This window comes from Lagenorhynchus albirostris, chromosome 6 (assembly GCF_949774975.1).
Source record: "Lagenorhynchus albirostris chromosome 6, mLagAlb1.1, whole genome shotgun sequence".
Taxonomy (NCBI): domain Eukaryota; kingdom Metazoa; phylum Chordata; class Mammalia; order Artiodactyla; family Delphinidae; genus Lagenorhynchus; species Lagenorhynchus albirostris.
The window spans coordinates 2,735,787-2,750,871 of NC_083100.1; the positions used below are offsets into that span (position 1 = coordinate 2,735,787).

The following is a 15,085-nucleotide window of genomic DNA, read 5'->3' on the forward strand; positions in this document are numbered from 1 at the left end:
CAGACCTGCCTCATCACCCCTTCTATGTTGCAAACTCCTTACAAGCAAAGGATCCAATGAGATGCATTTTTCCACACCCCCCAATACTCAGGTGTCAACAAATATTTGTGGAGTGAATGAAAATTTCCAGAAACAAGAATAAAGAAACCAGCTGTGAGACATTGAAAATAGATTCAATTCCAAAGAGTTCTCGAGGTCCATAATGTTTGATAATTTCTAAAATAATGGATTTCACTTTTTACCAGATTTTTGGGTGGAAATACAAATGGCTAAATTTAAGGAGGAAATGTGACATTAAGCTGAAGGCTGAATATGGAGCAAAAGACCAAAGAAAAGTGGAGCAGGGGGAGAATCTCTGTGTGATGTGAATGAGCTGTCTGTTTCCTCTCGCTTCCAGAACAATGGAGCTCACCATTGATGTCAATGTATGTGAAGAAACAAAAGGTCTTTGGGGGCTTCCCTGGTGGCGCAGTGGTTGAGAGTCCACCTGCCGATGCAGGGGACGTGGGTTCGTGCCCCGGTTCGAGAAGATCTCACATGCCGCGGAGCGGCTGGGCCCGTGAGCCATGGCCGCTGAGCCTGCCCGTCCAGAGCCTGTGCTCCACAACGGGAGAGGCCACGGCAGTGAGAGGCCCGCGTACCGCCAAAAAAAAAAAAAAAAAAAAAAAAAGGCTTTGGGTGTGTTCAGGGTGCAGCTGAGCCTGGATTTGGTTGGGTTTGTGTATGTGTATTTAGGGAGGGGGACGGGGAGGACGCCAATGTCAGAGAAACAGGAGGGGCCGCTCTCACCAAGGAGTGTGCGGCACGCAGCAGGCCTGCTAGGACTTATGTGGGAAGGATTGTCCTGATGAACTTGGCATTGCTCCGCTTTGCATCTGTGTGTGATGAAGTTGCACACACACCTTGCCCAGGAGAGGGAAAGAAGTGACGTGCACATAGGAAATACTGAACGTGCATTTGGCTTTGGGAACAAGCAGCTTGGTTTGTTGCAGGCCACCAGATCATAACTCTTCCCTCCCTCCCATCCCTCGTCCCCAGGAAAGCCCAGGAAGAAGAATGGACAAATGGAGGGAGATTCTACAGGTCCCTTCAGCCCTTCAGAGCCCAACCAGCCTCGCCCATCAGACCCTGCAGTTTCAGTGGTTAAGAATACGCCTGCCAATGCAGGGGACACGGGTTCGAGCCCTGGTCCAGGAAGATCCCACATGCCACGAGCAACTAAGCCCTTGCGCCACAACTACTGAGCCTGAGCTCTAGAGCCCACATGCCACAACTACTGAGCCCGTGCGCCTAGAGCCTGTACTCTGCAACGAGAAGCCACCGCAGTGAGAAGCCTGCGCAGAGCAACCAAGAGGGGCCCCCCGCTCGCCGCAACTAGAGAAAGCCCACGCGCAGCAACGAAGACCCAACGCAGCCAAAAATAAATAAATTAATTTTTAAAAAAAGAAAACCCTCCTTTTCCAAAGGCCTTTCCCACTCTTCAAGCGCTGCCTCCTCCATGGAGCCTCGGGCATGACTCTAGCCCCGGTTAATTTATGATCCATACCGCCCAATTTAGTATTTGATTAAGTTCCCTTTTCATGAGACGTCCTTTCTCCCTAATGACGTGGTTGGGGGCAGAGACAACATCATTTATTTCTTTTGTACATCCTTCCAGTAACAAGGACCCTATTTGCTGAACCAAACCTTGCGACACATGATCTGAAAAATAAGAAAGGCCACCTGGAGGCTAACTGTCCTGGCAGATCTGGGACAAGTGTCAATCTCAGTGGCCTGGGTGGGCGTGCACCGGGAGCTCCTGCAGGGCCGCCCAGTCTCCGGGGCAGCTACAGCGCCTAGCGATGAATGAGAGTGAGTAAATGAATGAGTGTGAATGAGTGAATGAAAGATATCTTCGGGGGGCGCGCCTCTGGCCGGTTGCTCAAGGTGACAGTCTCTGGGGGCCTGGGCTTCAGCGGGGGTTCGGCTGCCCGGCGGGCCGGCGCGGGTGCACAGGAGCCCCAGTCCCGCGCCCAACTCCCCCCGCCCCGCGGTGGTACGCGCCACTCCGCACTCCCTGAGCCGGCGGACCTGAGCTGTCTTGAATGGAAGGCACCAAGGCCGGAAGTGGAAGGGCCCACTCGGGAGGACAAGGAGGGGGGCACGAGCGCGCCGCGTCTTCATTGAAGAACCGAATCTGTGAACATGGAATTCCATGTGCGTCTTATGTAAAGAGAGCGACGGGTGCAGCATCCAATGGACGCGCGGCGTTTGCAGGCCCGGCCCCCCTGGTATGCAGATGAGGCGGCACCCCGGCCAATGGCGGGCGCCGGGGGCGGGCGCGGCGAGCGGTCACGTTTTCCACTATGTGACAGCGGCTAGTCCCCGGCGGCGACGGAGGCGGGCGGCCCTGCGGAATCAGTTCAGCTTTTGGCGGCTGCGGCGGCGGGGTCGGAGGGCGACTAGCAGACGGGCTGGCGGACAGGCGAGGGCGCGGCTCCGGTGAGTGCGCGGCGCGGCGGGAAGGGCGAGCCAGCCTGGGCGCCGACTGGCGTCCGGCCGCTGGTTACGTAACCGCCTCCAGGCCGGCCCCGGCCCCGGCCCCGGCCTCGGGCTGGCGGTCTGGGTTCTCGGCGGGCGGGCTGCGGGAGGCGGCAGAGGATCCTCTAGCCCACGGATGCACGATCCGAGGGTTTCCTGGGCGCTTTTACTCCTCGTCTTGAAACCAGCCTTCTCGTCTCTTGAAACCGGCCTGGGGTGGGGACTGTTATTCCCATTTTGCAGATCAAGAAACTGAGGTCCAGAGTGGTTAAGCCCATGTCTGAGGTCACAGAGCTACTGAGTGGCTATATGTCGGACTGTCCTTCTCTAGACGATTTTCTTTTATGAACCCTCCTCTTCTCCCTCCCTGACCCCCTCCCTCCCCCCGCACCCCCGTGGGAGAAGGCTGAGAAAGGCCAAGGCAACTGAGGGTCAGTGCGACAGTCCCTGGGAACATGGAGGGACCCTTGGGGAGCCAGCTTCCTGCTCTGAGGCCACAGAGTCAAGTCTCTGGCTGGGGAAAGGCTACTGCTGGGCACTAGTCTAGGAGCCCTACCTGGACAGCCCATGGGTCCCCTGGAGTGGGTGAGTAGAGAGACAAGACAGTTCCTGGGCCGAGCCAGGCCTGAGCACCTTTGTTCATCCCCTTTGCCCACCCTGGACCGCTCTGTATTTATTCTCTCTCCCCAGGTTGGGTGGAAGAAGGGGGAGGGTTGTACTTTGTGATGTAGCAATCCCATTAACCTTCTGGGGGGTACTTTGGCTGCCAAGTCCTGGACAGGAGCCAGGGGGTGGGTAGTGGCCTGCTTATCCCTCCAGGAAGGCCAGGATAAGGGATGACAACTCGGTTACCAGGGTTTCTGATATACAGAAGAAACCAGTTTGGAAAACTGATTCATACAGAAAAAAAGAGCCAGAAGGTACCCTGGAAATCACCCAGGGTAACCCCTTAGCTTGACAGATGAGGAAACTGAGGCCCAGATGCCTGCTGGGCACACATCACGGCAGGGCCAGGCCCAGGCTCAGGGAGCCTGCAGTGTCTTTCCATTGTCCTGAAGGTCTTGATCTGGGTCAGGATGAGCTTCAGAAGTTCTGTTGGGTGCTGCTGAATCTTGAATGAGCTGGAGTTTAGGGAGAGGGGCCTCAGACCCCCCAAACGTTAAGAACCCTAGCACCATGGCAGAAGCCCCTCCATGAATACCTCTCCCCTCCCACGTCCAGTGCAGCAAGGCCACTGGCCTTCTCTCTACCTGCAAAGGGGAGATGCCCATCCCCTGTCCCCAGCCGGGGTTTCTGGTCCTGGGCTGGTTTGGCTGAAGAGGGAACAGGACTCTACCTGAAGGCTTGCACTGGAAATTGAGCTTTTAAATACAAGGCTAATCACTTTTTATAAGGCGTCTGAGTAAAATGAGGAAAGGGACTCCTTTTTCTCAAGTGGAAGCTACGTGATATGCCAACAGGGATGGAACCGTGGGTGTTCGCAGTTATCTTGTCGCTGTCATCTTGGTGTGATTCACTGGTACAGAACCAACACAGCCCTGGCTTTCTGTGGAGGCTGGGGCGCTGGTGAGGAGGCGGGGTGGCCTGTCACCAGCCAGCGGGCTGCTGCTGGCTGACTCAGCTCCACCCTGGGGCTGGTCTGTACAGCGGGGCTCAGGGTAGGCGATCTTTGAGGTCTGTTTCCATCCCTAGCTTTTTGGATTCCTGTTACTCCACAGGTGATTTCCTTAGGCACCTACACAGGAGACACAAGTTTCTGACTCTGGGGCACATAATGTTACCCTGTGAGGCTTAGAAGGAAACAGGAAAAATTCCTCTCATTTGTACTATTTCTCAATCACACTTAACTTTCAGAAGAATGCTGGTGGGCACGCCTCTGTTTTTAAATGATGATGTAACCTGACGGGGCTTCAGCAAATCACAGGCTCTGGCAGGTCACTCAGTCTCTGGCGGGACCTCTCAGCATGCAGTCCAAAGAGAGAGTGACGCTGAAAACTACCATATTCGGCAAAACTAACTAGAAAGACATAACCTGGCGTCTCTGCAGATGCTCTGCACCCCTGCCCAGTGACAAGCTGGCCCACCTGCCAGCTCACAGAGCACCAGAAAGTCTGGACAGGGCCTCTGATGGGCCTGCCCGGAAGCTCTTCTGTGAAGCCCTCCTTGCTTTCCAGCTCTGTGCTCTTTGCAGGCACCTCGGTAACAAGTTTGTTACTGTATTTCCAAGTCTAGAGCAAATCAGAAGCAGTGAGCGTCCCAGCAGTGCAGGTCAGGGCGAGGCCAAGGCCGCTGTGTTATCAGAGGCGGGCAGTTCTGAAGGTGGTGGGGCTCTCAGCTGAGTGCCGGACCCTCCCCAGGCCCCGAAGGCTTTGAGAATCCTAGCACTCTCCCTGGGGTGACAGAACAATCAGAACAGCTGGGCTATTCCCAGGCCTCCCCACGCTGAAGCCAGGAAGCTGACGCCTTTGCATTATTGTTGTTTTAAATTCTGTGCTTCTGTATGTGAGGTTTTAAAGGCAGAGCTGAGAGTGTTTGAAGGGGTCTTAGTGCGGCGGAGACAAGCCTCTCCCCAGCCACCTTCCCTTCCATATTTGGACAGCTGCAGTCATTTTCCTCGGTTACCAGCCGTTTCCATGGAGAGTTGCGGGTGTTTATTCAGCAGGACAAACATTTTCTCCAGATTACAGCAGGCTGGCCTCCGGGAATTGGCTCCTACCAGGAAGTAGCAACCGTGTTATAATATTGGGGGTTGTAAAATACTGAGGTTTGCAGAAACAAAGTACAGGCTGTGACATCCCTGTTACATAAAGTTCAGAAACAGGCAGAATGAACCAGGCTGTGAGAATTCAGGCTCACGGGGCCCTGGGGTGGGAGGGGGAGGGGTGGGGGGACCACCCGGGGCCCCTGGGGGCTGGCAGCATTCTGCCTCCGGGGCTGGGGGCTCAGTTTGTGGACAGGGAGCAAGACCTTGCCATCTCAAGTATCTTATCTTCCATTTCAAATCATTGATCGTCTTAAGTGATTGAACCTACACCGCTTTCCGCTTTCCACAGAGAAATGCACGTTCCCCCTTAGACTCAGGGGTACTGAGTGCAGGGAGCCTTTACCAGTCCTGGCGGTGGCAGTGGAAGGTGGCCCTGGGGCCCAGGCTGTGTTTTTGTTCTCCTTTTTTTTTTTTTTTTTTTTTTTACTATTTATTATGGAAACTATGAGTACACGTGCAAGTAGAGAGGACAGGGTAATGAACCCATAAGCCAGCTCGGGTCTTGGCCCTTCTCCTTCTGTATCCCTGCCCATTTCCTTCCCATCACGAATACTGTGAAGCCATCCCAGATGAAGATCTCATCGTGGACGGCACTTTCTAAGTGTTCCTCTGTCCAGTCAGGGCAGCCATCACTGCTGCAGGTGTGGTCGGGGGCCCGGAGTCAGGGGTGCGAGCTCAGCTCCTTTCCTCCGGTCTGACCGTTTTCCGGGGCAGAACCCATGTGTGGATGACTGAGAAGCAGCCGCGATGGGCCTCTAGCATTAGGCGCTCGAGCTCATGCCCAGCGGCACACCCAGCTTCCCCACAGCCCCTTTGCAGCAGGGCTGTCCTTTCCTTCGCGGGGCCCCTGGGCTCACGAGGACACCCCACTGCCCTGGTGGAAACACAGGTTTCCCAGGGCTTCCTTGGGGCCCTGGCAGTGCTGGCGCGAGCGGATGCTCAGTGGACGTTGGTGGAAGGCAGGAGGCAAAGTCTGCTTTGACGGGCACGTTGGTTTTGCCGACTTGGCAAAATGCGGTTGGTCAGTTAGAGCTGTCAGTGCCGAGTGACGTGTTTTTCTGGAATAATGAAGCTCAGATGGTTTGGTTTGTTGTTTCCCGTTTCTGCCATGCTTGCCCTACCCTCTTAGCAAAAAGATTTACCTTCCACCGAAGGTCATCTTGTGACCCCTGCTCGATGAATCCTACTCAGACAGGCTCCCAGGGGTGGGACTGGTGAAAACCAGGAGGCCCTCCGGGGAGCTGAGCGGCAAGCCTGGGCGAGCGTGGAAGCAAAGCGCGTGACGCACCCACCAAGGGTCGTCCGCATCGCCTGGGGCGGCCAGAAACAGCACTCGTGACAATGAAATATCAACTTTTTTTTTTTTAATTTGCTTTTTGTTACGCTGTTTCTTTTCCTCTAGTGATTGGCAGTGATAGTAAAAGCCAGCCTTTGCTGGACACTTACTGCATTCCAGATACTGCACTGCTGTCCTTTAACCCTCCGAGCAGCCAGTAGGAGGCAGGTGCTGCTGCAGCCCCATCTCACAGATCAGGAAGCGAGGCCCCAGCACGTGTAGGAACTTGCCCAAGGTAACGGCCAGGAAGTGGAGGAACCCGCCAAAGGCCCTGCTGTCCAGAGTCTGCTCATTAGTCCTCTGCAGCTGCCCCGTCACCTTCATAACTTACCCAGCAGAGGACCGGCGCTGCTGCTTGTCTGGGGAGGGCTGTGGGATGGGACAGGTGGTGTCCAGGGAGTGGAGGGGACAGAGTGAATGTCCTCTGCACCCTGGGTGGCCCAGAGCCCCTTTAGAGGTGTCCTGGCTTCCACCTTGCCTCGACCCTGTGGCCCTGCTAACACGTGAGTCATACCTTGTTGTGCAGGACTCTACAGCAGTTCCCACCTCACTCAGAAAAAGCCAGGGCCCTGGCTCTGCCCTGCGAGGTGCCACATGACCTGGCTCTGACCTCACATCAGCTCCTACCTTCTGCCTTGCCCTTTCTGCTCCAGACTCGTCCATTGTCCTCAGACCCATCTGCCTCAGGACCTTTTCGTGTGCTGTCCTCCTGCCTAGAATACTCTTCTTCCAGCACCCTCCTGGCCCATTCTGTCACTCTCGTCAGTCTGTCTTAGTTTGGGTTCTCTTAAAAGCAGAGTGCGGGCCAAGGCTTAAAGGCTAGTGCTTCCGGCAATCAGAGAAGAAAAAGAAATAAAAGGAGCACAAATTGGAAAGAAGTAAAACTGTCACTGTTTGCAGATGACATGATACTATACATAGAAAATCCTAAAGATGTCACCAGAAAACTACTAGAGCTAATCAATGAATTTGGTAACGTTGCAGTATACAAAATTAATGCACAGAAACCTCTTGCATTCCTATACACTAATGATGAAAAATCTGAAAGAGAAATTAGGGAAACACTCCCATTTACTATTGCAACAAAAAGGATAAAATACCTAGGAATAAACCTACCTAGGGAGACAAAAACCTGTATGCAGAAAACTATAAGACTGTTGAAAGAAATTAAAGATGATACCAACAGATGGAGAGATATACCATGTTCTTGGATTGGAAGAATCAATATTGTGAAAATGACCATACTACCCAAAGCAATCTACAGACTCAATGCAATCCCTATCAAATTACCAATGGCATTTTTTTACAGAACTAGAACAAAAAAATCTTAAAATTTGTATGGAGACACAAAAGACCCCCAATAGCCAAAGCAGTCTTGAGGGAAAAAAACGGAGCTGGAGGAATCAGACTCCCTGACTTCAGACTATACTACAAAGCTACAGTCATCAAGACAGTATGGTACTGGCACAAAAACAGAAAGATAGGTCAATGAAACAGGATAGAAAGCCCAGAGATAAACCCATGCACCTGTGGTCAACTAATCTATGACAGAGGAGGCAAAGATATACAATGGAGAAAAGACAGTCTCTTCAATAAGTGGTGCTGGGAAAACTGGACAGCTACATGTAAAAGAATGAAATTAGAACACTCCCTAACACCATACACAAAAATAAACTCAAAATGGATTAGAGACCTAAATGTAAGACCGGACACTATAAAACTCTTAGAGGAAAACATAGGCAGAACACTCTTTGACATAAATCACAGCAAGATCTTTTTCATCCACCTCCTAGAGTAATGGAAATAAAAACAAAAATAAACAAATGGAACCTATTGAAACTTAAAAGCTTTTACAAAGCAGAGGAAACTACAAACAAGATGAAATGACAACCCTCAGAATGGGAAAAAATATTTGCAAACGAATCAACGGACAAAGGATTAATGTCCAAAATATATAAACAACACATGCAACTAAATATTAAAAAAACAAACAACCCAATCCAAAAATGGGCAGAAGAACTAAATAGACATTTCTCCAAAGAAGACCTACAGATGGCCAAGAAGCACATGAAAAGCTGCTCAACATCACTAATTATTAGAGAAATGCAAATCAAAACTGCAATGAGGTATCACCTCACACCAGTTAGAATGGGCATCATCAGAAAATCTACAAACAACAAATGCTGGAGAGGGTGTGGAGAAAAGGGAACCCTCTTGCACTTTTGGTGGGAATGTAAATTGATTCAGCCACTATGGAGAACAGTATGGAGGTTCCTTAAAAAACTAAAAATAGAATTACCATATGACCCAGCAATCCCACTACTGGGCATATACCCAGAGAAAACCATAGTTCAAAAAGACACATGCACCCCAGTGTTCATTGCAGCACTATTTACAATAGCCAGGTCATGGAAGCAACCTAAATGCCCATGGACAGACGAATGGATAAAAAAGATGTGGTACATATATACAATGGAATATTATTACTCAGCCATAAAAAGGAACGAAATTGGGTCATTTGTAGAGAAGTGGATGAATCTAGAGACTGTCATACAGAGTGAAGTAAGAAAGAGAAAAACAAATATTGCATATTAACTCATATATGTGGAACCTAGAAAAATGGTATAGATGAACCGGTTTGCAGGGCAGAAATTGAGACACAGATGTAGAGAACAAACATATGGACACCAAGGGGGGAAAGCAGTGGCAGGTGGGGGTGCTGGTGTGACGAATTGGGAGATTGGGATTGACATGTATACTGATGGGTATAAAATGGATGACTAATAAGAACCTGCTGTATAAAAAAATAAATAAAAGAAAATTAAAAAAAAAACCCAGAATGCTAGTGCTCCCCTGGGAGGTGCAATCCCAGCACAGCTGGAGTGAGGGAGAGGGGAGTGCAGAAGAGAAGGCTGTGACACACGCACACGCACACACACACACAGGCACACATGCGTTGACACCCTGCTTCACAGACACTCAGCTGGCCGCTCAGCCCCTTGGGGCCTCATCCAAAAAACTATCCAAAAAAAAGGAAGGAAGGACACAAAGAAAAGCTCCAGGACAGTCTGTTCGAGGGTGGGGTGGAGAAGGATGGGTGCTGTGGTCCGAGCTCACCCAGGGAGTACAGTCTCCCTGGGTTCCGGCTGCCTCACCGGCCCTTCGGCAGCAGTGGGGGAAGCAGGGCGCACCCCGTGGTGTGGCACTTCATCCAAGGTCACAGGCATCCGGCAGAGCCAGAGTCTCCTGATGACCTCAGGTGTGGAGCCAGGAGGGCCGCATGGGTGTGTGCCTAGCAGTGGCCGGCGGGGAGTGAGGGGCTGCAGGCCGTGGGGAGAGGGAGGCCAAGGGGCTCTGAATCACCACCACATGGGGGTGCAAGGCCAGACATCACTTACCCATGGGCCTTCCCTGGCCACCCTTCCCAATTCACGCCGCTGCTCCACACGCCTCCTGGACTCCGGCTCTGCGTCTTTCTCTTAGCACTTACCCTAATCTGCTCTACGCGTCGCTCCCCTCTTGATGGTCTGTTTTCCCCACTAGAATGTAAGCTCCGTGAGGGCAGGAAAGATGGCTGTCCCGTTCTCTGCCGGCACGGTGGCCCTCAGTGCTGTGCACAGAGCAAGTTGATCAGCAGAAGCAGCCCTGGAGCAGTGCGGGCGCACGCCGAGCCCTGCCAAGCGCTGCCTGTCATTCTTACTGTCGCTCCCGCTGTTCTGTGACTTGTCCGTTTGTGCCCCAGAGTCTTCCCACATCAGTGTGTCTGGTCTCCGTCTTTTTGATGGAGTACATAGTATTCCACAGTGCAGATGTCCCAGAGTTTATGCCTTCACACCACGTGCCAGGCCCTGGGGTACAGCCGTCAGCAAAAGCGCCCACGCGTCAGTGTGCAGTTGGGCAGTGTCGGTGCCACGGGAGAGAAAGCCGAGAAGGGGATGCAGGGCTGGCAGGGCCGGGGAGAAGCCAGGGCTGTTTGTGCAGGACAGTCAGGCCATCTGCCGGACAAGTGCTGCGGGCACCAGGGAGCAGCAAATGCAAGGTCCCCGAGGTCGGAGCACAGTGCCTGGGCCAAGGGGGTGGCTGCACGGGAGATCCCAGGAGGCAGCTGGAGGCCTCGCTGAGCTGTTGACCCCTGTGCAGAGCAGGGCTGAGCTCTGTGCCCAGGGGAGAGAGGAGCTCACTTGCCCCATGTGGACCGCAGTGGGGTCAGGTGAGGCAGGGGGCCCAGTTTGGAAGTTGCCCTGGACAGGATGCGGGTAGACTTCTTGCTGGTGGTTCTTTCCAGGTTTTTCTTCCTCCAAACCCCGTGCTCACACGTCTCTGTGCATGGATGAGCATTCCCACGGAGCAGCTTCCTAGGAGGGGGGAGGGGGAGTGGCTGGGGTGTAAGCATTGCTAGACACGCCCAGAGACCCCCCAGGAAGACTTCGTTAGTCCAACACAGTGCACAGGAGTCCTGCTCCTGGCCAACCCAGGATGCTGTCGGTCCTGTTAGATTTTGGAAACCTCGTGCTTTGCGTTTTCCTCGTGTCTAAAGGTTGGGCATCCTTCCAGGTTTATAGCTCTTACCTGGTGTTTCTCTTTGTGGGAACAGTCTGTCCTTAGTCTTTGGTCTCTCTCTTCCCAGATGTTAGTTCCCAGATGTTAGCACCTTTCATTCTTTCATCGGATTAGCTAGAACTTCCCTGAAATGTTGAAGACCGAGCAGTAGACTTGCTTATTTTGTTCCTGACTTTCACTGCAAAGAGCTGGCGTTTGAGGTTCTCTGTGATTCGGGACCAATAAACAGCTTCCGTCTAAAGCCATAGCACGATCCTCTGAGACTTCCTGCCTGTGGCCGTGACCGTCTCCTCTCAGAGTGTAGAGACTTTATCTTCTGAAAATTTAACATTACAGCAGAGATGTCCAAGACTAGCGTGACTTAGCATCCTTCGCAGGTAACCTGTTTTTCCTGTTGGGATGTGGGTAGAATTTTCTTTTTTCTTGAAAGCATCATTTTCATCAGGACATGGACGGGCTTTGACACTCCTCACATAATTCTGCCTGGTCCTCAGGGAGTCCCGCAGCTGCAGATCTGCCTCCAGGATGGTTTCCTTCACGTGTATCTTTCACTGTAGTTTCTGTTTCATTGCTATGGTGTCTTTTTCAGAAAGAGATGTTATCTGCAGGTAACAATGTGCCTCTAACATCAGCCCTTTCCCTGGGCGTGTTTAAAAGGTTTCTCACTCTCATCCTCCCCGTCGCTGAGTCTGAACTTTAGCTTTCTAATTGTCTGTTGTAATGTGACATTTCCACCTCAGTCTGCAGCTTTAGCTCATCCTTCATTACGTGTTTCATCGAATCCGTCGTTTCTTGTCTTTTGCTTACGGTACAGAGTTGGTGCTGTCCTAAATTTGCTTGTTTCCTCGTGCCGTGGAGGTTGTGTGCATCTTGTCTTCATTGCACTTCTTTTCAGAAGCTGCATGTTGGCTCTTTTCTGTTTATCTGGTTCATGAACAAGACAGGGTCTGATCGGACCTGCTGTTTTCCAAAGCGTGATGTGGTTGGATTCTGCGCGGGTCCCCATCTTTGGCGGGTGAGGGAGCCTGAATCCGGCACTGTCTCCTGCTGTACGTGGCCTTGGGCAGCTCACCGGCCTGCTTGCCCATCCCTAGAAGGGAATGCTGGTGCGCCGTGGATGGCGATCATGAGGGTTACGTGAGCCAGCACGTGTCACATCCTCAGCACAGTGTCCACAGAGGCCTCCCTGCGGCCTCTGGTCCAGGTGCCTGAGCGCAGGAAAGCTGCAGGGGCACATTCTGCTTTCTGGGGACCCCCCTCGGTGAAGGCGCCACTGCCTGGGCCTCCAGATCCTCCCCCACTGCTCGGTGACCGAGGCTGGCCTTTGGGGACTGTGTCAGTGTGTCCCTTTGCCTTCCGGCTTCCTGACCTCCAAGCTCAGGAGGTTGATGCCCCCCACGGGCCGCAGGTTGTCTGGGCGCCTCTGGTTTCAGTAGCCCTCCTCTTCCTGCCCCTCCAGGCCCAGAGAAGGTAACAGCTCCCTCCCCCTAACCGGTTGCCCCCAAGCTGCACATCATTTGTAGTTTCCTTAACCCTGACCACGCCCTTTCTGTGCCGGGCCTTCCTCAACCTCCCCGCTGGTGTGCATGAGTGCCTGCTTCCTCCCGGGACCTCGCAGGGGGGCACCATCCCAGGTCCTGCTTTTACCCTGTGACGTCTAAGTCTCCCGTCCTTAGGCTTCTGGTCAACCCCTCCTGCCCTGGGTACTCCCTGTCTTTACTCATCCCCGCCTGTGACCAGTCGGTCTCTCATTTCAGCCCCGCTCCATCCACCTACCCCCAAAGCACCAAAGCTAAACTTGCTGTCCAAACGCAAGCGAAGTTATAGGAGCCTCTGCTTCCAGTGCTCCAGCGGCTCCTCGTCGATCCCAGATAACTCCACGCCGGCCTCGTACTGGTCCCTCCACCTCCCCACCCCTCTCGCTCGGCTGGACCCCCCGTGCCCGGACCCCCTGCTGCTGTAAGGGCCCCCGCCGCTCTGCCCTCCTCACGCAGTGACGCCTGCTCCCCGAAGCCACATTTCTCCCTGGCCCGCAGCCTGGTTCCAGGCTCTGCCCCTGCCCACAGCCTGGTTCCAGGGCCTCCTGTAACTTGTGGTGGCCAAGATTTCTGAACCCCGCTGCCCCCGCACACTGCCTGGGGAGGCCGTCAGCAGCTTGGTGTCTGAGGCAGCGGCCACCTGATTCACGCGCCTTCGCAGTTCATGGCAGCTGGGAGCCCTGTGGATACGAGCGCAGAAGACCCACGATTGGCCGCACCTCCTGCCGGCTCCTCCAGCGAAACGTGGAGAGAGATTCCCACGGGACGCTTCGCCTGATGGCCGCACGACCCCCTGCCCCCTGAACCTGATGACCTTCTCTCGTTTGCCAGCATCACTCAGGAGCCGGCATGAACGGATGCGCTGACTACGCCCCCAGCCCCAGTGACCCTTCCAAGGAGCCTATGGAGCCCTGGCCCAGCCAAGCCCCCCTCCAGGAGGACGTGGACATGAGCGACGGCACAAGCGGGAATGAAACCAACGAGAACGGCTCGACGGGGCGGGACTCACGGGGCAGCAACTGTGACGACAGCGGCCGGGAGCTGGGGATGCTGGTGGGGCTGCCCGGCACCTGCCAGGGGTGGGTGTGTCTGAGGCCCCCAAGGCGAGGCTGGGCATTTGTTTTCTCAGTGTCTCATTCCATGCTATTGCGATTACTTTTGCAGTCTTTAAATCTTGGTGACCACGTTTTTTAAGACTTCTGAAAATCTTATTGACTCAGAATAACTAAAATTTGCTAGGGTCTGTCCTTCCTTATGACGGTGATTTTGGGTGTCAGACCGCCAGTAGCTAGACACGTAGCACGGTGACCAGATCTTGGGAGGCGGAAGAGTCAGGGAACCCCTCGAGCAGCTACTGAACCGGCGCCCCGTGGTTTATAGAAAGCGAACTCCTCTAGTCTTGGGTTTATATCCCCCAGTACTTAGTTTCTTGTTTCTCCGGTGTCCAGAGGTTTCTTGTTCTTTTTCTCTTAAGCTCGTATTTTTTCCTAATTGACTTACTGTGGTGTAATCCAGCCCGTCATCGCTGGGTGGATGGGGGGAGAAGTGGATGGACACACTCTTCTGAGTGTGGCCTTTATTTTTTGTTCTTTTAGTCCAGGTACATTTAGCGTGATGATGGTGAAGTCTGAACACCACCCGTCCACAAGTGGCTACAGGTAAGACCAATTAGAACTCCCTCAGTTTAGAGCCTTTAGGGAGATGGAAAGATTTGTAATGAGATAAGGTTTTGGGGGTGATGCAACTTTTTTCAGGCTTCTGCTAGAACCTGTTAGTCTGAGCAGCTGTCTGCCTTGTGAGCCCAGCCACGCCCTTTCAGACGACCATCCCCACGGGCCGCTCACAGCCCCTGATGTTGCCCCAGACCTGTAGCTGCTCAGCTCTCGCTAAGCAGACCTTGTCTGCGTCTTGGACATGTATCTGGAACACTCACTTTTTTTTACGTGTTTGTAACAAACGTGTCCTTAATTTCCTATTGACAGACACTTTCACATCCCCACTGGAGCAAAATCCTGATCTCTGTCCTGGGCATATGGGGCCTTTGCCATCACCACCCGAGAGGCCTGACCCCGTCACTCTCTCGGTGCCCTCTGTCTAAACAGGCCCATCTCCCCCAGCAAGTGCCACCTGCCCCTCCTCCTGCCCCTTCCACGTCCTTGAGTTTGAAGATCCTCCCTTATAAACCCCCTTTCCTCTCCAAGGCCTCACACGTCATTTATGTCCTCGCCCCAGGACGCCACTGTGCTGCCCTCTGGGGTCTCCGTCGCTGTCTCCCTCTCTGTCTGAGATGGGGGTAGGCAGAGTTCAGCAGTGGGGCCTGCTGGCTGGGCTGTGGGTGGACCAGCAGGGGGGAGGGCACCCTCCAGC

At 53.4% G+C, this 15,085-nt stretch overlaps 1 protein-coding gene across 5 annotated transcripts in view; it reads left to right on the forward strand.

Annotated features, from left to right (window-relative positions):
- The first annotated feature begins 2,296 nt into the window (after window positions 1–2,296).
- The window catches only part of PER2 (period circadian regulator 2), a 40,411-nt gene continuing 27,622 nt past the window's right edge, over window positions 2,297–15,085 (forward strand). The window contains exons 1-4 of one of the 5 annotated variants that reach the window (XM_060151682.1): window positions 2,299–2,481; window positions 6,687–6,855; window positions 13,550–13,797; window positions 14,314–14,376. In XM_060151682.1, the coding sequence (XP_060007665.1) occupies window positions 13,568–13,797; window positions 14,314–14,376 (293 nt within the window). In that variant the 5' untranslated portion in view covers window positions 2,299–2,481; window positions 6,687–6,855; window positions 13,550–13,567. Of the gene's footprint in view, window positions 2,482–6,686; window positions 6,856–13,549; window positions 13,798–14,313; window positions 14,377–15,085 lie in introns of those variants that run through there. The other 4 variants (XM_060151685.1, XM_060151686.1, XM_060151681.1 and 1 more) reach the window with 4 other exon arrangements.